Source organism: Schistocerca cancellata, chromosome 1, assembly GCF_023864275.1.
Source record: "Schistocerca cancellata isolate TAMUIC-IGC-003103 chromosome 1, iqSchCanc2.1, whole genome shotgun sequence".
NCBI lineage: Eukaryota > Metazoa > Arthropoda > Insecta > Orthoptera > Acrididae > Schistocerca > Schistocerca cancellata.
The window spans coordinates 602,141,190-602,164,954 of record NC_064626.1 but is presented as its reverse complement, the minus strand read 5'-3'; the positions used below and the strand labels follow the sequence as shown (position 1 = coordinate 602,164,954).

At 38.4% G+C, this 23,765-nt stretch overlaps 1 protein-coding gene across 1 annotated transcript in view; it reads left to right on the top strand.

Moving 5' to 3' along the window:
* Positions 1-3,094: 3,094 nt before the first annotated feature.
* The window catches only part of LOC126182444 (splicing factor 3A subunit 3), an 81,459-nt gene continuing 60,788 nt past the window's right edge, over positions 3,095-23,765 (top strand). Inside the window, exon 1 of the mRNA XM_049924850.1 lies at positions 3,095-3,313. Within this exon, the coding sequence (XP_049780807.1) occupies positions 3,218-3,313 (96 nt within the window). The 5' untranslated portion in view covers positions 3,095-3,217. The remainder of the gene's footprint in view (positions 3,314-23,765) is intronic.

The window sequence follows — 23,765 nt, the reverse complement described above, 5'->3', positions numbered from 1 at the left end:
ATCTATCAGCGTAGAAGCCAAGGATTTTCTTCAGCCCTCTATGTAACTGTTCCATAGAGATCGTTCAGATGCAATTAGGGTTGGAGAGTGGCATTATTTAATCGCTGCATTCACGAACGTGACAGGAACTAACTTTTATGTATCATTCAGTAAAAAGTGTCCTTCTCCACACAATTAAAAATGATTTGTGGAGTAAAGAGGAAGATGTAGCTGTATCAGCTTATGAAGGAGCAGGAAATATAGATTTTTTTAAGAAATAACTGACTATTTTACACATACAAGAAAGAGGAAAAACTCATGTAATTAATTTTTTAAAGGTTCAAATGGCTCTGAGCACTATGCGACTTAACTTCTGAGGTCATCAGTCGTCTAGAACTTAGAACTAATTAAACCTAACTAACCTAAGGACATCACACACATCCATGCCCGAGGCAGCATTCGAACCTGCGACCGTAGTGGTCCCTCGGCTCCAGACTGTAGCGCCTAGAACCGCACGGCCACTCCGGTCGGCCAATTAATTTTTCTGTTGTGGGTATTAGGCCATAGTTCACTACATGTTTCTGTGCTAACATTTCGTCTTCTAATGCTGGAGACACCATCAGAAGCTACAAGAAGTTTCAAAATTGAAGAAGCTCCACAAGACGAATTGTCTAAACTTGCAGAGCCACATCGACTTGTATTACGAAACTTACAGAAGGGAATAGTTGGTACCGTTTGCTTTATTTCGAGTGAAAGCCCACTGCATGGGCCTACAAAAGAACAGAAACAGTTTGTACTTAAAAGACTCCTTTAACAGAAAATTGTCCTTCAAAAGCACAGAAACGACATTAACAGGAAAGGAGGACTGAATGAGACAAGTTGTAGGAGTTACTGCAACAATGTCAACTTTTCTCCGCTGCATGCTTCCTAAGGCTCGTCGACATGACTCTGTGACCTTAGGTAGCGTTCTGATGACATCACGACTCAATACTTATAAATAATCAGGCTTGTTAAGTTTGTTTAAGTTTGAAACTGCTATCTCTAAAGATATCTGCAGCAATAGGTGACGAAACATTAAGTGCAGAAACACGTTTTTGATTACATCCTAATTCTCTTATAACTAGGGACAGAAAAAAGTCGTTAAATTTTTTGGACAAATTTGCTGTTATTTTTTCCCAGTTTCGGTGTTATTTGTTGCCGACTTTGGTCATATTTTTTGTTATGTAGCTGCCAAATTCTTTTTGTCAATTTCTCCATTTTTTGCATATTTAATGTTATTTTTTCCTTTGCTTTGTTTTTTCCAATTTTGGTATTATATTTTTCGTAATTCGATGCTATTTTTTTCCTAAATTTGGTGTAAGTGTTTTGACTACTTGATATGGTGTTACTTTTTTTACAGATTCAGTTCAACTTTTTTGCCAGATTCGGTGTTATGTTCTTCAACAGATTTGGCTACCTTTTTGTCAGATTCGGTCTTACTGTTTAGCCAGATTCGATGTTTCTTTCCCTAACTTGGGTGTGGTTTTTGCGAAATTCGGTGTTTTTGCCAATTTAATTGTTCTTGTTTGCCAATTTCACTGTGTTTATTGCGAAATTCGGTGTTTATTTGGCGAATCGTTGCTGGTTTTGACAGTACATCATAGTTTGTTATGAGGGAAATGATTTGTCATTTGTCTTGGGGTAGAAAAAGACATAATGTTATTTCAGAATTCAATAACTGCCAGTTACTAGCGCTCGTAATATCGTTCTCAGATTTAAAAAAAATTATGGGAAAAGGACACATGTAACGAGATATAAAAATTGTTAATTTCGTGTTATTTCATAAAAAAACCGCCACTTTCATGCTATTTTTGGGGAAATTTTTGTGTCCCTACTTATAACAAATAAACACCTTGGTCACAAATAGAAGTCACAAAAGAATGTATTGTATGATAATTTAAGTAAGACAAGGACATGGTACATATAAAGGTACATTGTGTATTGTGGAATATTTGTTACGTTCAATATTGTAGGGACGAATAGGTGTTTCATGCATAGATGGAGCAGGGTAAAATAATCAAGATTTTGAAATTATATTATTTCCTTTCCCCAAATTATCTAAAATGAGAGATACTGCTTTTTAAGTTTATCTTAATTTTTTCAGCTTTCGACTCAAGTTGGAAGAGTGCAGATGGGTAATGGTGTGATGAAGCGTGTTCATAAGGGAGGGGTGGAGGGGAAGACACCTGCTGTGAAAGATAAAACATAGGTGATATTATGTTGAGCTGGAGATGGGATGGGTTTGAGAAGCATGATAGTGAAAGTTGAGGTGTTTGATTTCAAATTTTCGGATCTGAACCTCATGGAACAAATCTGAGACGCTAATGGATGCCAGCTCCACACCCACAAAACGACGTACCTCAAAATTATAGGAATTACGTGAGCTGCACGTAGACATCTGATGCTATGTACTTACGGAAACCAAACGAGGATATGTTAAATCCATGCCACGCCCAATCACCGAATCCTGAAGCTAGACCGGCGTGCCATTGAGCGGGTTGTCATAATTTTATGGACCATCAGTGTAATCACCATTGAATTTACGCTCGTCTTTTTTTTTAGTGGATCATGAAGGTCTAAATGCCAATTTGATGGATTAAGCGTTATTTAACGGCTGAATCAATGTGTGAAATTCTATTTTTGTTAACTTTCATGAATCACAAAAACTCAAAATTGTTACAGTTTAATGAATGAATCTCAGTGTTCGGCAGTGTAATTCAGACATTCCTGTTATTTATTTGCACAAGATACAGTTTTGCACTCAGTATTCGCAAGTTCTGTTCTTCAAATTTAGTCATAACAGCTGCAACCCAAGCTAGACTGTCGTTGTACTATCCAAACGTATACGATGACGGACATGCACGAACGATGAACACCATTTGAGAAACACGGCTGTTAGAATTTCATCTGCAATTGGAAACAGTAGTTCGTGCTACTTGCAGTGGGGTTGCTTCAGTTACATGTAAAGACGCATCCTATCCCACTGTAACAAGTAGAGACGCTGCTTAGGTAGTCGATTACAGAGATCGTTAGACCTTTGGTTTAAAGGTGGCTTATTTTCTAACATCGTTGGGTTGTAAGGTGTAATTAAGAGTCTTTGGTTTTGTAACTCCAGGTTGTTGATGTTGTCAACTCAGTTCAGTTTAATGGAATAGAGTGTTGGTATAATTTATGCTTTTGGTTTCTGCAGTTGATAAATATGGAAACTATTCTTGAACAACAAAGGAGATACCATGAAGAACGAGAACGATTGATGGACGCAATGGTCAAAGAAATGTTGCATAAGAAGTCCGCCGTGAGTTTTATGCTTGTTATTTGTATATTTAGTTTTTGAAACGGCCTTAGACTGACACAGCATTAGATCGGACGCTTCTGTATTTCCTTTAAAGAAATCGTACTTTGTGCTGTGAAATCGAAGATAAGGTTTAATAGTATCCTACTTGTAAAATATATTTCCGTTGCATTAGGTCTATATGAACCCGAATTAATAATTTTAGAAGCAGAAAAATTGTGGGTTAGTTAACGGGGAATGTTCTATAAGAGATAAAAATAGTCGATTTAAATGGATGCAGAAGTGACTAATTTCTTCACCTAAAGAGAGCGTGGAATTTATGCTTGTATGTGCTAGCAGTAGGCAGCAACACAAATACAGTTGGTGCGCTGTAGTTCTTTCCATCCACCTTCATATGGAGACGAATAGTAGTATTCCACCTCCTTGATTTTATTTTAATTTACATTTTCCGGTTCATTTACACGTTTGTTGTAAATAATGGTAAAATGCTATTACACAAATATCGAGATACGGCGCTCAACTCCTTGTTTACACACCTGTCTACTGTTCCTGTCGTTGCTTATCTTATTAATTTACTAACCAACAGGGATTTAAGCATTGGAGCTGTTTTCGAATCAGTTGAGAGTGAACAGGAAATGTGTCTAAAGATATAACATTTATGGTAGGATATGGTTGCTGATGCTTTATATTTAATGACTGAAATTAAAGAGTGAAGTGAGGCTACGTCAGTGAAAGATTTAACAAGCCAATAAGTAAAAGCATTGGGAATTCTACATTTGCATAAACACTCCGCAAGCCACTGTACAGTGTGTGGTGGAGGATACTCTGTCATCAGATGTGACTTATTTTTTCTCTAGGCCTATTTCAGAGATTGAGTGAATATGTAAATCATTATTTGTTTGATTAAATAAATAGCATCAAAAGAGGGCATTGTTGGTGAATTATATATTCACTATGCATGACGGTGTGGGAGTGGGATAGGTAGTTTCTATTTATACTGATCACTTCAAGTTAAATCTCACAGGAAAATAGTGTTAATTGTTCCTTAAAGAAATAGCTGTCAATAACTTTGTAGGTCTTACACAATTAGATTCTTCATATTCTTTTTGTCATATCGCATTGGGCATAATCCGCATCACTTCAGGCAGGGGGGTTACCTTCATAGTCTTTGATGTTATTGAATTTAGCGTATGTTAAAATTCAGGAGTAGGTAAGAAACACTTATCATTTTGTTTTCTCCAAAAAAATTCCTGCTCCGAGATACAGGCCTTGATAGATATCACTGTGAACACCATTTTGAAAATGCGAATTTCAAAAGAATCTTTAAAATGCTGTATCTTTGTAAAAGTTCTAGAAATTTTGTTAGAGACTTCTTTATTTGAAAGATAATTGCTTGATGATTACAGCATTATACTCCATTTGGACATATGTGTCAAAGTTCTTTTGAATTTTTTTTTAATTCACAGAAAAAAATGCGAATCCAGAAAAGTAAGATTATTTTCTGTTGATTATTACTGTGTAGTAATTCACAGGAAAAAATGCCAATCCAGAAAAGTTAGATTTTTTTTCTTTTGATTAGTACCGTGTAGTACTATATTGTCTGTAAAGGAGAGCTTCCACTTTTAAGTTCGACAGGTTTTATTTTAAAAAATCATTTTTTTAACTTTCAGTGGTAATATACGTCTTCACAGAAGTTGTTTCTTACTATTGTCTTGCAGATTCTTGTCAGATTCTTTGTTGTGGTTGTTCATTGCAGGTTTCTGTATTGTAGTTGTTCACTGCTAATTTGTTTATTGAAGAGGCTGCTAAGAAATCTGAGACAATTCAGTGAGTTATGTGTTTTAATGAGGAATTTGCCAGTTGGCATAGTTGCAGTGTGTTTTGTGAAGCGTCTGTTTGATATGTCTTCTGTTTGGGGGCCACAGGAGAGTGAAGTGTGCTGACTATTTGCATATCCATAAAAGAGTGATATATAAGACAAACAGAAAAACAGACTTTGTTAAGATTGGGATTAAGTGTTCTCATTTGAAGACTCTGTTTCAAAGTGAAGATGTATCCAGTGACGACTTTTTGTGTTCTAAACGTTTTGACAGAATAACAACGATGATAGTATCTGAACAAGGTGAAGCCTCCCATGGTGCAGATTTTGCATCATCTAAGGAGAAATAAATAATGTGAATCAGTCAACTACAGAAATAAGTGTTAGTGCTGTTAAGAAACTGTGGCCAGTGAAATCGAGTCATAAGCTCTATGCATCAAGAAAGCACAGAGAAATTACTAACTCTATGGATGAATACACTACAGCAAAACTGACCACAATCTTCAAAATAGAAATTCCATCTTCAGAAGAAAATGAACAAAAGCACTCTTGCACCTCTAGCCAGGGATTTTTCACAAATATCAATTCAGCTGTTGAATTCATGCATCCTACAGTGAACTCAGTGATGTCTCAGTGGTATGCCTAGCAGAGCACTGGCTCTGCATTGATGTAGTTAAGTTAATCTCACTACCAAACTTCAAATTGTGCTAACACTACTCCAGATCAAATGCTGGACATGGTGGGGTTGCCATCTTCATCAAACAACACATTGAATATAGCCCACTTCCTGCCCTAAAGGAAATAGGAACAGACAAGATCTTTGAATGTGCAGCTTACAGATATAATCTAATTGTGGCTATAATTTACCGTCCCCCCTCCAGTAGTATTAATGATTTTCTGTTACAAATCGACTTGTTTCTATCCAAAATAAGTTAGTGGAAACAGGATGTGATTATATGTGGTGACTTTAATATAGACTTTCTCACCCACAACAGAAACAGGGAAACATTGATTAACATTGCAAAAACTTATAATCTGCATGGCCTTGTAAACGAGCCCACTAGAATAACACCCACATCCAAGACAGCTCTAGATCAAATTTTTGCAAATAGAAATAAACTTAACCCAACTCTAGAAGTATACAATGCAGGATTCAGCGACCACCAAGCTGTCATAAAGGTCAATGTTAGCAGGTCGATGTTAGCAAAGATACCTCAAACCCAGTCCCACCTAAAACTTTACGAAGGTTTTTTGCCCAAGAGAACTTGAACAAGCTAAATGCCCACCTTAGCAAAGAAAAGTGGACAGAGATGTACACAGCCAATGATGTCAACATGAAAATCAACATATTTCTTGGCAAAATGATCCACCACTTTGAAGAGGCCTTTCCACAAAAGCCAGTAAGAATAACTAATAATAATAATTGAAACAAGAGTTGGATTACACCAGCTATAAAAATCTCTTGCAAACATAAAAGAATACTCCACATGTTATGTAAACAAAGTGGTGACTCACCCCAACTAACAGAATACTATAAAAACTGCACATGTATCCTAAGAAGAGTGATAAGACAAGCAAAAAGGACACAGAATGATGAGTACACTGACAAATCCAGCAATAAAGTAAAGGCAATCTGGAATATCATAAAAAGGGAAAGAGGGGAAATGAAAGCTTCACACATGAACATAGAAATCAAACTCAACAATGAATCTATATCTAATCCCGAAGTTGTGGTGAACTCTTTCAACAATTTCTTTACGAGCATAGCTGAAAAATTGGTCCAAAATAATCCTAACACAAATTACCAACCAGCAAACCAAAAATATCACACATGTGCAGAGTTAATTTTCATTACCAAAGTCACTGAAAATGATGTTGCAAAAGCCCTTGGAGAGTTAAAAAATTCATATTCAGCTGGAATTGATGGTATCCCAGCAGCTGTAATCAAAAATTGTGAACACACAATTGCAGAACCATTAACTCACCTCTGTGACTGTTCTTTCCAGGCAGGTATCTTCCCTGAAGCTCTGAAACTTTCTAAAGTAATTCCTGTCTTCAAAAAAGGTGATAATAAAGATATGAATAACTACAGGCCTATCTCAATCTCAGCATGCTTTTCTAAAGTTTTTGAAAAAATAATGTACAAAAAATGATGGACTTCATTGAAAAAAAAAAGATTTACTAAGTTTAACTCAACATGGGTTCAGAAGCAACAAATCTACTGAAACTGCAGTATATGATTGCATAAATACGCTATTAGAACTGTTAGATAGAAAACAACCCATAACAGACATATTTCTGGATCTGTCAAAGGCTTTTGACACTGTTGACCACAAAATATTACTGGAAAAATTAGAACACTATGGTATCAGAGGAATTGCAAACAACTGGATTGCTACATTCCTAACCAATCGGATGCAGAGAGTCAGCATGAAATATACTAATAGACAAAGCAACTCAATAACCGAAATACTATCAAGTAATAAAACTGTAAAGCAAGGTGTTCCACAGGGCTCAGTATTGGGACCCCCCTACTTTTCCTCCTGTATATTAATGACTTGAGCCTGAATGTTGATACACACAAAACGATAATATTTGCTGATGACATAACTGTACTCCTCAAAGGGGAGAATACAGAGGCTGTGCAAAAAGCTGTGAACTTGGCCACTGAACAATTCAGCAACTGGGCTAAAATCAACAGATTAACTATCAACACCAAAAATACAGCTTCACACAACACAAAATGCAAATTCCTCTCAGCCATTTGTCACTGTACATAACCAGTCAAGAGATACCGACACTGTTTTCAAATTCCTGGGTCTGTGGGTTCAAGATAACCTGAAATGGAATACACTTATAGGAAAGGTAAATGCCAGTATTTGTACTGGCTGTTATGCATTGAGTGTACTGAAAACATGTGTTAGCCTGAAAACATTAACCAATGCATACTATGCTTACATACAAGCCCACCTAAAATATGGTGTAATATTCTGGGGAAATTCTCCAACTGCTCTGATCACATTCAGAATCCAGAAGAGAGCATTGAGGATTATTACCCAGAGACTCCTGCAAACCCATCTTCAGAAAGTTGGAAATCACACTGCCTTGCCTCTAGATTCTTGAGACTCTAAAATTTTTCAGAAACCACATAGTGCCAACTGACCCCAGAGTCGTAAAAAATAATGAAATACATGATCACAACACCAGGAAAAATGCAAACCTGCACGTTATACGTACAAACACTCAACTGTGTAAAAAGGGAGCTTTCCACATGGGCCCCCAACTGTTCAACAATCTTCCCACTAGTATTAAGTCCATCGAAGACAACATAAAATTTAGCAAAGCCGTGAAGTCATATTTGTTGTGTCACTGTTTTTACTCTGTAAATGAATACTTAGAACAGTAATCTTGCTGTTTGTGTTAAATTGAAAGCATTGAGCAATATAATACATTAGGATACTATAGGCCTATGTTAATATATGTTAACAATGTTAAACGATATTTTTCGACATTTGCAACAAACTGTGTGCCATCAGATCACATGGAATAAATAAATAAGTAAATAAATAAAAGGTGCAAGTTTTAATTATTATTCCAGAGGCATTTTCAGAGAAAACAATTTTGAACTATGTTCCACCAGTATCAAAGTGCATGGTAGACATATCAAGAAATGTGAGGTCTGTAAAAGGAGTCTTTGGAAGACCAGATTTCTCTTGTCGTCATCCTGTAGAAGCAGCTCAAATTCAAATAGTGCAGTCATTTTATCTGGAAGATAAATAGGATTGTTCTCACCAGAGTGCCAAGAAAAACAGCACTATAACTGTACCAGTTGAAAGTCAAAAAGTTGTTAAAGTGAAGAGGTACATGACTCGCAGTATTAAAGAAACTTTTGCAATTTATAAGAGCAGCTCTACAACTTCACGTATTGGAAGATCAAAATTTTAGGCACTACGACCTAAGTGGGTAGCTCCACACCTACCTAGAGAGGTCTGTTTATTTGTGTACTACGCGAATTTTGAACTTTATGTGGTAACTTTGAAGAACTTAGTGGAGCACATGATTTATGAAACCTTGGTTGGGCATGTGAAGTAAATAGTAGTTTGTGACATAAAGCGAGAGACTTGTTTGTTTCAAGAATGTGGTGACTGCCCTGGAAAGGAAGGACTGTCTGTACATACTCTTGGCCTGGAAGGTGTAGTGGATAACTTGGCAGAAATTACATATGCAATATGGGAGTGAAGTAAACTAAATAAGAAAACTGTTGCCTTTGACAGCTTTGTTGATCGACTATGTAAATGGTCAGTGAAAGCAGTAAATCACCAGCTTCTGAAGATATTGCAACAACACATTGCAGAAGTGAAATGGTGTGTACAGGCTGAAGAACTATGTTTAGTTCTTCACTGTGATTTTCTGAGAACTTGTCTATATTCTCCCACAAGAAGTACAAGGGCATCATTGGAATGATGACCAGGTTTCAATTTTTACTGGAGTGACATATTTTCAAAACAAGACCACAAGTGTTGCAGTTATAAGTGATGACACAGGACATGACTCAGCACATGCTTTACTAGCAATGCACAAAATTCTTCCACTACAAACAGAGGCAGAGGAGGACATCATCATTTCTGATGGTGCTCCTAGTCATTTTAAAATCGTTACCAGCTGTTTGAATTAAGTTGCTTGTGCCAACTGACTGGGTATACAGTGCTACTGGTCACGGGAAGGGGCCTTGTGATGGTATAGGAGGCCTGCTGAAGCACCATGCTACAAAACATAATCTTTTCAGACCAAATAGAGCGTTGGTTCAGAACACTGAGGATTTTATGAGAGTCGTGAAATTTTACACATCTACAGCCTCGTTCTTTTGTCCAAAGAGGAAATCAAAGAATTCCATTAGCAGAAAAAAGAAGAATGGTCCAAACAAACTACTGATGTGAAAGGAATTCAGGAGACACATTTTTGGACTCAAAGTGAAGGCCGAACTGATATTGCACACACTTTAAAGAACAAGAAAGAAGAAATTTTGTTTGTTTGGCCAACACCTCAGAAACAGCAGGGTAATACTCAGCTTCACAACCTGGGAAGGTGTGTGTGTGTGTGTGTGTGTGTGTGTGTGTGTGTGTGTGTCTATGACTGTGACTGATGGATTGCGGAGATTGTAGACACCAGTTATGTGTTAAAATGAAATTGTAGTGAACTTTATGTACCACATGGCCAGTTGTTGGATATGGGTTTCCAGCTGAAGGACAGCAACAATGTCATCAGTGCTCACTTCCTGTTCACAATGTTTAGAAGATTGTAAGTGCTCCAGTTCCTATTGGTTCAACAGGAAGGCATCATTCTGTATCAAAGGAAGATGCTGAAGCAGTGGAGCACATTTTTAATTCATTGACTGGCTAATTTCAGTACAAAACAGTGCACAGAATTTGTATAAATTGAAACCTTTAAGTCTTTGGACCTTTCCCATATATTTTGGAACCATTTAAAATGCTTGAAAAATGAATCTTTTTCTCCTCTTTCAAAACTAAAATTGTGTTAAATAAGCCTAGGTTATGATTTTTATGATCCTGTTATGTGATAATGAAACAGGTTTTATGTATGGCAAACATTTCAATTGTTTATAAAACCTGTTTAACCTAAAAGTGGAAGCTCTCCTTCTCAGGGAATGTGGAACTATGTGGTACAAATCAACAGAAAAAAAAATCAAAATTTTATGGATTGGAAATTTTGAAAAAAAAATCCATAAATTATAAAAAAGTTCAGGACACTATAGTAAAAGAACTTTGACAGATAAGTCCAAGTGGAGGATTTCTTTGTAATCATAAAGCAATTACCTTTCAACAAAAAAATAAAAATAAAAAACAATTCTATAACTGTTCCAGACATACAGTATTTTAAAATTATTTCCAAAATTTGCATCTTCAAATTGGTGTGTGCAGTGTCATCTTTGGAGGGCTGTATCTCGGAGCAGAATTTTTTTTGGAAAAAACAGAAAATTCATTTTGTTTACTTACTTTTTCTTTTTAACATATGCTGAATTCGATAACATCCTAGACTATGATGGTAAGATTTTTTTCCTAGCCTGGCTGAATTGATATGAACTATGCCAATGATATTTTATCCAATGTTCCTATGTTTTCCCACAAATGTGTTGTCTGCAATCTGTATTGTAGTTTTCAGCTTGCCATTTACTTCCCATACACTTGAATTTAGAAACCGTCTCACTTCTCATTGATTTTTCTTCTTTGTATACATTTAAAAATAAATGTTTCCTCTCTCCTGTTAGTTCCTGCCTTTCTTCATTTCATACGACGACATCCAGTCCTCCCTTAACAGTTACAGTGAAACCATATGTTCCCTGAAGACTTTAGTTGATAAGTAATTCTTCCTTATGTATTGCCAAATTTCAGATAGATGAGTGTTTTAAACATTGTAATCCTGTTTACGTCAAAAAGTGTAATAACAATAAAGTGTGTAATTTTCTTTTATCATAAGCATCATTTGTTCTATCATTCAAGTTTCTCAGGGTAATGGAAGCGTCCGATTCCACCCGTCTACTTTGACCCATGACAGGAATGACCATTCACAACTACTCCCATATCGTGCCTATGACGTCATTACTTACACATCACAACAAACATGAAAATAGATTGAAAAGCAATCAAATGCATATTCATCGAAAAATATAATGAAACTAATGGGACAGGGGGGGGGAAGTTGGGGGTTTTTGGGTGGGGACAAACTAAAAATAAACACACGCCACTAAACAAAACGAGAAAAACAATAAAACAAAACAACCACAACCTTCCCAAAATCAACTAAAAACAATATCCACTGGAATCGATCACTACCCTTGACCTATATAGGTCAATAGAAACTACTGATACCAAATCATAAAACCCTAAACTAGTACCACCTCCACAATCATTCCTACCTCAAAAAAAAAACCACCTACAACAACAAAATTGGAATCGAACCCTTCCGTTGACCTATATAAGTTAACAGAACTACCGATACCAAATCATAAAATCCAAAACTAGCACCACCTCCACAATCATAAAAAACTCAGAATCACACCCTACAACTAAAAAAACTACAACAAAACAAATCCTCCACAACAAAATCAAAAAACACCGACCACCCCGCACCCACCTACGTCCCCAAACCTTACCAACAACAACAACAACAACAACAACAACAACAACCAGCCCCCCCGCCCCTCCCAGGGCCTCAGCCAACACCCCCCCCCCCCCCAAACCAAACTAAACCACAACCTCCGGCCTATACATCCTACTGACAGCCCTTAAAAAACCCCTAAAAATACAATAGCCCTCAGGGACACTTTTCCGCAAACAGTACTCATCTAAATGTGCCTGAAGGTTAGAAGAGCACCTCTTCCCCCCTCCCAATGACAGACTTAACAGCCCCCCCCCTTTTCAAAAACCCCTCTATAGTAGTAGTACAGGTGCCAATTTCATAATTCTTAAACTCGACACTGTGGTTCACTACTAAATGTAGGCACTACAGTCTGGAGCCACATGACCACTACGGTCGCAGGTTGGAATCCTGCCTCGGGCATGGATGTGTGTGATGTCCTTAGGTTATTTAGGTTTACGTAGTCCTACGTTCTAGGGGGTATCCCTGCTGACCCAACCCCCTAGAAGAAGAAAACACATCCAAAACTATAGTGCTACCCACTTCTGCATATTCCTCAATCAAACCCACAAACTCCCTTTCTGTACGCCCCTCAACAACCCTAAAAACACATTCTGAACACCCAGCCCCCAATACCACAGCCCCCCACACCCATAAACCAACCACGGGCTTACCCCTCGCATACTTTCTCCTCCCAAACTGTGACTCATCAATCTTTACAACCGCCCCAGGCCCACCCGACTTACCCCTATATTTAATATATTCAGAACAAATGTCATGACAAGAAGAATACCAATCAAGCACCGTCCTCTCACTAACACCCACCTCATGTGCACAAAAACTGTGAGAGGATTGATAGCAAAAATGATAACTCATCAACACAGTATCACGCATGGCCAACCTAGACTTCTCGAACCAGGAACCTCGCCGTATAGAGCGCCATAGGTTATCCCTGCGACATCTTCACATGTAGCTGTCCCTGGTCTGAGACGCCTGAACTTTGGTAAGCCTCATGTCTCCTCCACACACCAAACGTCTCATCACTTCCGCCAAGAGACCGAACAGCTGCAAGAACTTTGTAAGCGACAACGCACCATCACCCATAAGCCTCCACAAACGAAAACTGTTTATCTTCATTTTTATGAAATCTACTAATTTTATATTAATTCAGCCCACTGGGAAACATGGAATTCACAGGAGAGGTCCTTCCTTTGTGCTGTCCAAATAAATACATGGAAATGTGTTGTAGTCCTAACCTGGCACACATCTTTAACTTGTCACATACAACCAACACAGTGTACACTCCTCAGAGAGGGAGAAAATTCATTCGCAGTAAAAAGTATGAAGGTGATTCATTAGGTTCCAGCAACTGTCTCTGTCTATTAGGTAGTATAGCTGGTAACTTTTTCCTGATCCATGTATTTCCAGTTTATAGTTGCTCATACATTATGTTTGTGAGTACCAGTACGATTTTACTAACTCCTAGAAAATTTGATGGGTCATTCCATACTAAGTCATCCAGAGCCCTACACCCAGTTGTCATAGATGTTTACGAAAATTTATATTTGAATTGTATGCATAAAGACAAGAACATATTCAAAGTTTCATACAATTGTAAGAATTAGTTTTTGAGTTATCACCGTTTAAAGTTTTAGGCTAATTGTATTTCCAAGGGCAATTAAGATGTAACAAAAGCATGCATGTGTTTACAGAATTTGAAGCAAAATCATTAGTTTTGAAACTAGAGCCTAGAAATTTTCATTATTTTGTTCTAAATTAAACACTGAAACTGATAGATCTACAAAAATCCGATTTGGGTCATTCCATGTCAGTTCAACCTGGGGCTCCAGCTCATAGTCTCAGATTTGACTGAAATTCAGTAGACTAATTCTACCATATGTGGAACACTCGTGTGCAAAGTATTAGTTTCCCCTGCCAGATAGTTCCAGAATTATGACTTGTGAAAGAAGGTTGCGTGACCTGGAAATTGCAACCCGCATCTGGCAATCTATCTTCAGACCCAACTTCAGGTCTTAATAACTTTGGAACTATTCCACACTGTCCAGTGAAATTTTTACAACCCAGTAACATCCATTTAGAGAACACACTCCATGAATCAAAACACCAGCAACATATTTCTGAGGGAAAATAAAAAATCCCAAAATGTGATTAAAAGATAGGTACACATTGTAGGTGCCCTCTATGCCAAATAAAATTCACTCAAAAAGAGCGTAAATTTTTTTGTGGTATGCTTAATGTGGCCTAAACACACACAGAACTCATCATGCCCATATCAGTCACAAAAACTGAGTTACGTGCACACGAAAATACAAAAATTTGAAAAATAACCTGAAAACATGGAAGTGTGGTAACACAAAAGGGACAAGTGGTATCAAAGCCAAATTTCACACAGTGCATAAGTAGACCAGTATGATATATATCTCAAAATTTCAGCATGTCATTGCGAGACATTTGTGTACAATGGAAGTTGACAGATGTATTTGGTGATGTGGCCATTGTTCCACAACACTATTTTGTAAAAACATATCGTAAACTGTTCTGCCTCTTCTTATCCTCTCCCACAACTGTTTAATCACTTAGCAACAACAATAGAGAGATTAACACAACCTTTCATTAATGTTTACTGCACCTCAACAGCTAAAAACCAGTCGATTGTACTTCGAATAGAAGTTCTCCCACACTTTAGCTACTGTACTCTGCACATTGAGTGGCAAATTGTACTGTCTTCCTGACACTGTGGTAGGAACTGGAACTGTCATAAGAATACGTTCAAAAGGAATCCAACACCTGTCTGCCAAACGTGGACAGTGAAATGATCTTGCTGGTCCTGCTGGTGGCATGAAGTTCACAAATACATCACCTTCTGCTTCACAGCACTCTTGCAACACACCGTAAGTACCATTTGTCATCATAAATAGCAGTAACATAGCAACCTGGTTGTGTGTTGCTGCTTTTGTTTCTGAATCCTGAGTCAGACGCATGTTGTGCATGAACCTATAGTTATAATCGGACAGTCTGCTCACCTGCACATAGTCAGAGTCCGCTGGAGAGAAGTGATGATGATGGCTCCTTGTGCCTGCAACAGTTTTAATGTGTTCTAGTCTGCTTTTTAGCAACTCTTCGACTGATTTCACCTCATCTTTCGATTGTATGCCAGAGATATTTCTCTGTACCCAGGTAAATAATTGAAGAGGTGTCAGAATGTGACCTTCTGTAGGGTGCTGCAGACTAGCTCATGATGCCATGCACTTAATGGTAGCATCAGTACCATCACATACATTTTTACCATGACTTGTTGCAAAAAAATTCCATTCTGTGAGAATCTGAAAAACATGGAAATGCATGCATAAATATTTGAGATTTTTACAGTTTTTGTACTGACTAGCTGCCCCATCACTGAAGTATTTTGCAAAATGTATGTGAGGCAGCTTGTTTGTCACATGTGCATGACAGTGCAAATGTGGGCATGAACTGCAATGGCATCATGAATTAAACAGTCACTAAAAACGCACAGGTTCATGACAGACACATCACCTGATTCACCTCTATAGTAAATCGCAAATGGCTGGAGAGTTGCTTGACTGTTGTCCCACTGATATCCTCAGATGGCATCTTGAACTATAAATGCATAATTTTCAGAGAAGTCTAGTATTACTATAATTTCATCTTGTTTCAAATTATCCTTACAAAACTGGAGATAGCTGATTGTGCTGTTGCTGTGAAGCTGTGTGTGGTCAGTTTGTCCAGTTTTTGACAACACATTTCAACAAAAATCTTCCACTGTACTTGTTTCAAGACTTGTGCAATCCATGTGTGTCCATTGGTTATAAGAAACAAGTTCATCGTCATCCATAAGGAGTTCACCATACAGTTTGTTATTCATGTGTTCTTCAAGATTTGCCTTACCAGGACACTTTTCACACATGTGTATCATGCACTGGTAGGAACTGATGTCACACACTAGCAGCTTCATTGCACCTTTGTAATCCAGACCAGAATCCTTTATAGCAGCAAACATCAGCTTAGCATTTTGATGGGTCTCATACACAAACATTGTGTGTGCCCCTTGCACTTACAGGCACAACCCATTTTGGCTGAAGATTGAAAAAAGATGATAAATCTACTTTGGTATTGGGATACTTTTCCTTGAATTCTACATATAGTTCTGATATGTTGCATAGTAACAGACTTTTTTGCATCTGTACACGTATATTTCCCATTTTCACCGTTAGTCTTTTTTTCCAGGCATTATTCGGCTGTAGTCATTATTTTCATAAAACTCCGACACTAGCACCTTCATTTCTGAACTCAGTTGCTTGCCCTACCTTCTGAAGTTGTGGATGCACTCCTTGGGTTGCTTTTATTTTCCTAGCTTGCTTTACCATATATGTAGAAACATTGAATTCCTTTGCAGTGTAGTCAGTAGACCAGCTGGAAAGTGCAAGGGTAAGAATAGCTACTTTTTTCTGGCGTGTGGATATGGCACATTTTTCTTTCAAATCATGCACAATTTTGTCCAAATCGGAGCATTTCTGGCATGATTTCTGTTCCTTTGGAGCAGATAGTTCTTCCTCTTCCACCTTTAGTGTGTCAGCTAATTTGTGTTTTAATTCCATTTGAGCTTCTTGTAGTTTTCTTCTACCATAGCTGGGCCTGTCTCTTTTCCCAACTTTGTGTGTCTTCGTGGGAGACAAACCAAGAGCAGTCACTGAAGTATTTAATTGCTCATCCGCTGTGGTTGTAGGTGGCTGATACTCTTCGTCACTGTCATGTAAATTATCAGAATATTCTCCATTTTTTAGCAGTGTAACACACCTGGAACATAACTTTTGTCCTGGTTTCATGTTAAGTCCCAAGCACTGATTCACATTCAATACTGATTTGATATCAATTTCTCTGTGGCTACACTTCACTGCCTTCTTATGAATCTGAAATGGGTCAAAACAACTTCTTTGTAGGAAAAAATACTTATCCAGAAACACTTTCATATGATGATAACAAACACTAAAGTTTCCTGGAACTGTACTTCTTGTGCCCACAGGGTGTATCCCGGATCTCCATAGCAACAAATCTTAGTCCGATTCACCCAGATCATACAAGACAAAGTGAATGCCACATTTTGTTTCATATGTTGTTTTATGACATTCAGATGCTTGTGCTCTACCAATTCTGCAACTTGTTTGAACAAAAGCACCACTAGTACACTCCTCTGCCTCCATACTGGCTTCCCACAACAGTACTGACCGGTCTGAACTAGAATCTTAAAAACGTTAGTAACCTGTAATTGTTGCTTGTTTCCTTTGTTGTTCCTGCCTAACAATGACTCACTCTGTCCCTGAAAACTACCATTGTTTAACTTTCTGTTGCCTAATGGTTCCCAACAATTGCTGCAGCTTTATCTGAAACAAGCTGTCTGCATCATCACTGTTACTTGCTAAATCATGTTAAAAGAAACGTAACCAAATACATATCCGTCAACTTTTATTGTACACAAATGCCTTGCAATAACAAGTTAAAATTTTTCCACATATTATATTATGATCTACTTATGCAGTGTGCTGCCACATTTCGAAAATCAATGTTTTTCAGGTAATTTTTCAAATTTTTGTATTTTCGTGCGTGTGCATGTAACTTGTTTGTGTGACTGATATGGGCAAGATGAGTTCTGTGTGTGTGGTTAGGCCACATTAAGCTTACCACAAAAAAATATATACTCTTTTTGAGTGAATTATATTTGGCATAGAAGGCAGCTACAATGTGTACCTATTTTTTAATTACATTTTGGAATTTTTTATTTTCCCTTAGAAATATATTGTTGGTGTTTTGATTCATAGTGTGTGTTCTCTATGTGGATGTTACTGGGTTGTAAAAATTTCACTGGACTGTGCGGAATAGTTCCAAAGTTATTAAGACCTGAAGTTGGGTCTGAGATTGCCAGATGCGGGTTGCAATTTCCAGGTCACGCAACCTTCTTTCACAAGCCATAATTCTGGAACTAATTGGCAGGGGAACTTAAAATTTTGTACATGAGTGTTCCACACTTCGTTGCATTGGTGTGCTAAATTTCAGCCAAATCTGAGACTATCAGCTGGAACATTTTCTCAAATTGGTTGAATTGACATGGAATGACCCATTTATAATGTTTATTCATATTGAAGAACTGTACTGAACTCAAAATATTGTTAATTTCAAAATTGTGACGTAGCTGTAGAAAATTACGAATAGCAAAAATCTGTCTCCAAGTAACCCAATACAACCATGTATTTTTGAAAACAGCATAAAATTACCTTTCAAATGCTCAAAAAATTGTTGGGGTTCTGAGTTGTAACAATTTTATCAATTTTATAACAAATTGAAGTCAAATTTTGTAATTTACTGAGTAAAATGCAGGGCTATTACAAATGATTGAAGCGATTTCATAAATTCACTGTAGCTCCATTCATTGACATATGGTCACGACACACTACAGATACGTAGAAAAACTCATAAACATTTGTTCGGCTGAAGCCACACTTCAGGTTTCTGCCGCCAGAGCGCTCGAGAGCGCAGTGAGAGAAATTGGCGACAGGAGCCGAGAAAGCGTATGTCGTACTTGAAATGCACTCACATCAGTCAGTCATAACAGCGCAACGACACCCGATGACAAAGCCAAACGCTTTGAATTTTCGGCGCGGTTGCAACAGCTCATGGAAGAGGATGCGTTCAGTGTGAAACTTGTTTTCAGTGATGAAGCAACATTTTTTCTTAATGGTGAAGTGAACAGACACAATGTGCGAATCTGGGCGGTAGAGAATCCTCACGCATTCGTGCAGCAAATTCGCAATTCACCAAAAGTTAACGTGTTTTGTGCAATCTCACGGTTTAAAGTTTACGGGCCCTTTTTCTTCTGCGAAAAAAACATTACAGGACACGTGTATGTGGACATGCTGGAAAATTGGCTCATTCCACAACTGGAGACCTACAGCGCCGACTTCATTTTCCAACAGGATGGTGCTCCACCTCACTTCCATCATGATGTTCGGCATTTCTTAAACAGGAGATTGGAAAACCGATGGATTGATCGTGGTGGAGATCATGATCAGCAATTCATGTCATGGCCTCCACGCTCTCCCGACTTAACCCCATGCGATTTCTTTCTGTTGGGTTATGTGAAAGATTCAGTGTTTAAACCTCCTCTACCAAGAAACGTGCCAGAACTGCGAGCTCGCATCAACGATGCTTTCAAACTCATTGATGGGAATATGCTGCGCCGAGTGTGGGAGGAACTTGATTATCGGCTTGATGTCTGCCGAATCACTAAAGGGGCACATATGGAACATTTGTGAATGCCTAAAAAAACTTTTTGAGTTTTTGTATGTGTGTGCAAAGCATTGTGAAAATATCTCAAATAATAAAGTTATTGTAGAGCTGTGAAATCGCTTCAATCATTTGTAATAACCCTGTACATGTTTGAGACAATAATTAAATATTTGAAGTCAATACAACTATGAAAATACCAGATGAACTCAAGTGTTACGTATCAATTATTTTAAAATAAAAGATACATACATTGAGAATTTTACAAATTAGGTTTACTTACATTTGAATACATGAGTTGGCAATTATTTGTTTTCAAACAAATCCTTTGTACAAAGAGGTTTTGATGACTTTAAAGTTTAATAATTATTCAGTTGAAGTATTATGCTAAGTTTATATGACTCAATATGTACAATAATTACTTTTAAATGTTCATTAAGGTATTTTTTTACAATAAAATGTTGAAATTGTTCCATGTTTTGATGACTTCCTTTCAGGAATTAGCATCAATCTTATATGATCTGCTGAACAGAGATGCTACCTCTGCAGGAGCTATTACACATAGAAGATGGGCTGGTGGAACAGGTCATTTGTCTTCTTTTTGAGGCCAAAAGAGAGTTTCTGCTGGTCTGGTGCATAAAAAGAATGTGATAGTCCCCTTCTTCTTCATTGGAACCCAGAATCATTCCTAGCCACCAGTTTTGCTCATAAATGCATGCAATGAAAGAATGTAGGTTAAGTTTAATAGTTGGGATAGTCACAAAAATATTTTGTTTCAACAAAATTTCCCCGTCTGAACTCACTCGTTTGGCTGTAATTTCTTCGCAAGAAGCTGATTAAAAATAATGGAAACTTCTTGTACCCGGTATTGTTTGACCCATTTGAAATCTAGTTTCAAGCATTGTTCTTTTAGTTTCAATTTCTTATTACTTTAAAAAGAAAAAAAAAATTTTGAGAATAAACTTTTGCAAAAATTGTACATTTGTTCAGCATTTATTATCTGCTCACTTTGCCTACTGCTCTGCAAGTTTTTTTTTTGTAATAGTTCTCTTGGCTGTGCCCCCGATCCCATCGCATGTTGTTTTACCATGACTCGTAGCATGAAATGACCAGTTTGCATTAAATTTAAAATCTTTATAATGAAAACATAAATTTATCATGTTTTTAAAGTTTTTGTACTGAGCACTGCAACCATCTGTAAAATACTCAGTTTGGTCAACATCAGGAAAGTTTTGTTTTATGAAATCTATGGTTTTTTCCTTGTACTGAATATACAAATGGTACATCATGCTTTAGATCATCTGAAATGAAACGCAATGATGTTTCTCTTGTGGTGGAATCTTCATTTTTAAAAAATCACTACTGGATGAAATGAGTAGCTCGAAGTGGCCCCAGTGGTAGGATTGCACTTCATTTTGCAGAATGAAGTTACAGTTTTCTGCAAAATCCGTAAGAACTAAAATCTCATTAAATGTCAAATTATCTTTTCTCTGTTTCATGTAAGAGTTTTGAGTTTTTGTGATGTAAGAGTGAGGTATCAGAGATTAATTTTTTTTAAAATAGTAAAAGCAGTAAATTCCTTGCAAGGTAGTAGCATTGTTTGTAAAGTCATTCTGCCATCACTTGAAACCCACTGCGAAAATTTGTCTTCATCTCTATCTTAGTCTTCTAGATGTAGCTGTAGTGATTCACTTGTTTTTGGGCACACATCACAATGTCTTAACATACAGTCCCTGTTTTGTCTACCACAAACCAATTTGTTCATCATAGTGTGTATTGATTCCTTATCATGCTGTTTCAGAGCATTTCCTAAAAGCTCAACGTTTTGGTGGTACAATCAAGCGCGCACACTGTGAGTTCCAGGTGAACCAGAAAGCTCACACCATTTCGGTCTCAATGAGCAAAATTTGGAAAATCAAATTTTAATATTTGGGTGTTTTTCTTTAAATGCAATAAATAGTTCCTTTAAGTTGCATGAAAGAATTCTTTTTGTCTTGTAAGTATTTTTTTTATCTAACTTTGTCTTTAGCACCTGGCAACATGTAAGAAAATTCATCATCTTCTTAAAACAATTGGACAGTGCTGTTGTTTCTTGGGGAAGGGTTCTGCCATGTTTGGATTGTATCTAAGCCAAAATACCTTTCTCTTTTGCAAGCGTTCTGGCTTTTCACACGAAATATTCTGATACATTATATTTTTCTGCTGCTTTTCTGTGAGAGCAAGACTTTGGAGTGATTGTTAATCTCTGTACTTTTTCACATGTGGTTAAGTTTATCTTGAGTTTTTCATTCATAGTAACCACTAAATGATAAAGATCCTCAATTTTGCCTTCAGTTCATTACCTTGAGTTGTACTGTCAGCTTCACTTGAATCATTGGATTCTTGTACTTTCAAAACAAATGACAACTTTTTTTAACCTGCTCTTTTGGTTTTTTAAACTTCTTTTTAGCATAATTTTTTCTTCAATTGGGTAAATAATGACTGAAGTTTAAGTGTTGTCACATCCAACCCTAAAAGAGTTTCATTCAACTTTTCTCTTTCTACTACTCTTTTTGCATTATTTAATTCACTATCATTTGCTTTGTCACTTCCAAGTAGAGCAATACCTTCATTATCTAAAGTAGGTGTTGCCTCTTCGACAGTTTTCTACATGTACTGCACAACAGCTTTCCTGGCACTAAAATAATGTTCTTATTTTCCTTAACATACACTCCTGGAAATTGAAATAAGAACACCGTGAATTCATTGTCCCAGGAAGGGGAAACTTTATTGACACATTCCTGGGGTCAGATACATCACATGATCACACTGACAGAACCACAGGCACATAGACACAGGCAACAGAGCATGCACAATGTCGGCACTAGTACAGTGTATATCCACCTTTCGCAGCAATGCAGGCTGCTATTCTCCCATGGAGACGATCGTAGAGATGCTGGATGTAGTCCTGTGGAACGGCTTGCCATGCCATTTCCACCTGGCGCCTCAGTTGGACCAGCGTTCGTCCTGGACGTGCAGACCGCGTGAGACGACGCTTCATCCAGTCCCAAACATGCTCAGTGGGGGACAGATCCGGAGATCTTGCTGGCCAGGGTAGTTGACTTACACCTTCTAGAGCACGTTGGGTGGCAGGGATACATGCGGACGTGCATTGTCCTGTTGGAACAGCAAGTTCCCTTGCCGGTCTAGGAATGGTAGAACGATGGGTTCAATGACGGTTTGGATGTACCGTGCACTATTCAGTGTCCCCTCGACGATCACCAGTGGTGTACGGCCAGTGTAGGAGATCGCTCCCCACACCATGATGCCGGGTGTTGGCCCTGTGTGCCTCGGTCGTATGCAGTCCTGATTGTGGCGCTCACCTGCACGGCGCCAAACACGCATACGACCATCATTAGCACCAAGGCAGAAGCGACTCTCATCGCTGAAGACGACACGTCTCCGTTCGTCCCTCCATTCACGCCTGTCGCGACACCACTGGAGGCGGGCTGCACGATGTTGGGGCGTGAGCGGAAGACGGCCTACCGGTGTGCGGGACCGTAGCCCAGCTTCATGGAGACGGTTGCGAATGGTCCTCGCCGATACCCCAGGAGCAACAGTGTCCCTAATTTGCTGGGAAGTGGCGGTGCGGTCCCCTACGGCACTGCGTAGGATCCTACGGTCTTGGCGTGCATCCGTGCGTCGCTGCGTTCCGGTCCCAGGTCGACGGGCACGTGCACCTTCCGCCGACCACTGGCGACAACATCGATGTACTGTGGAGACCTCACGCCCCACGTGTTGAGCAATTCGGCGGTACGTCCACCCGGCCTCCCGCATGCCCACTATACGCCCTCGCTCAAAGTCCGTCAACTGCACATACGGTTCACGTCCACGCTGTCGCGGCATGCTACCAGTGTTAAAGACTGCGATGGAGCTCCGTGTGCCACGGCAAACTGGCTGACACTGACGGCGGCAGTGCACAAATGCTGCGCAGCTAGCGCCATTCGACGGCCAACACCGCGGTTCCTGGTGTGTCCGCTGTGCCGTGCGTGTGATCATTGCTTGTACAGCCCTCTCGCAGTGTCCGGAGCAAGTATGGTGGGTCTGACACACCGGTGTCAATGTGTTCTTTTTTCCATTTCCAGGAGTGTATTTTGCTTTTTCCAGAGTAGTTATCCTCAAATC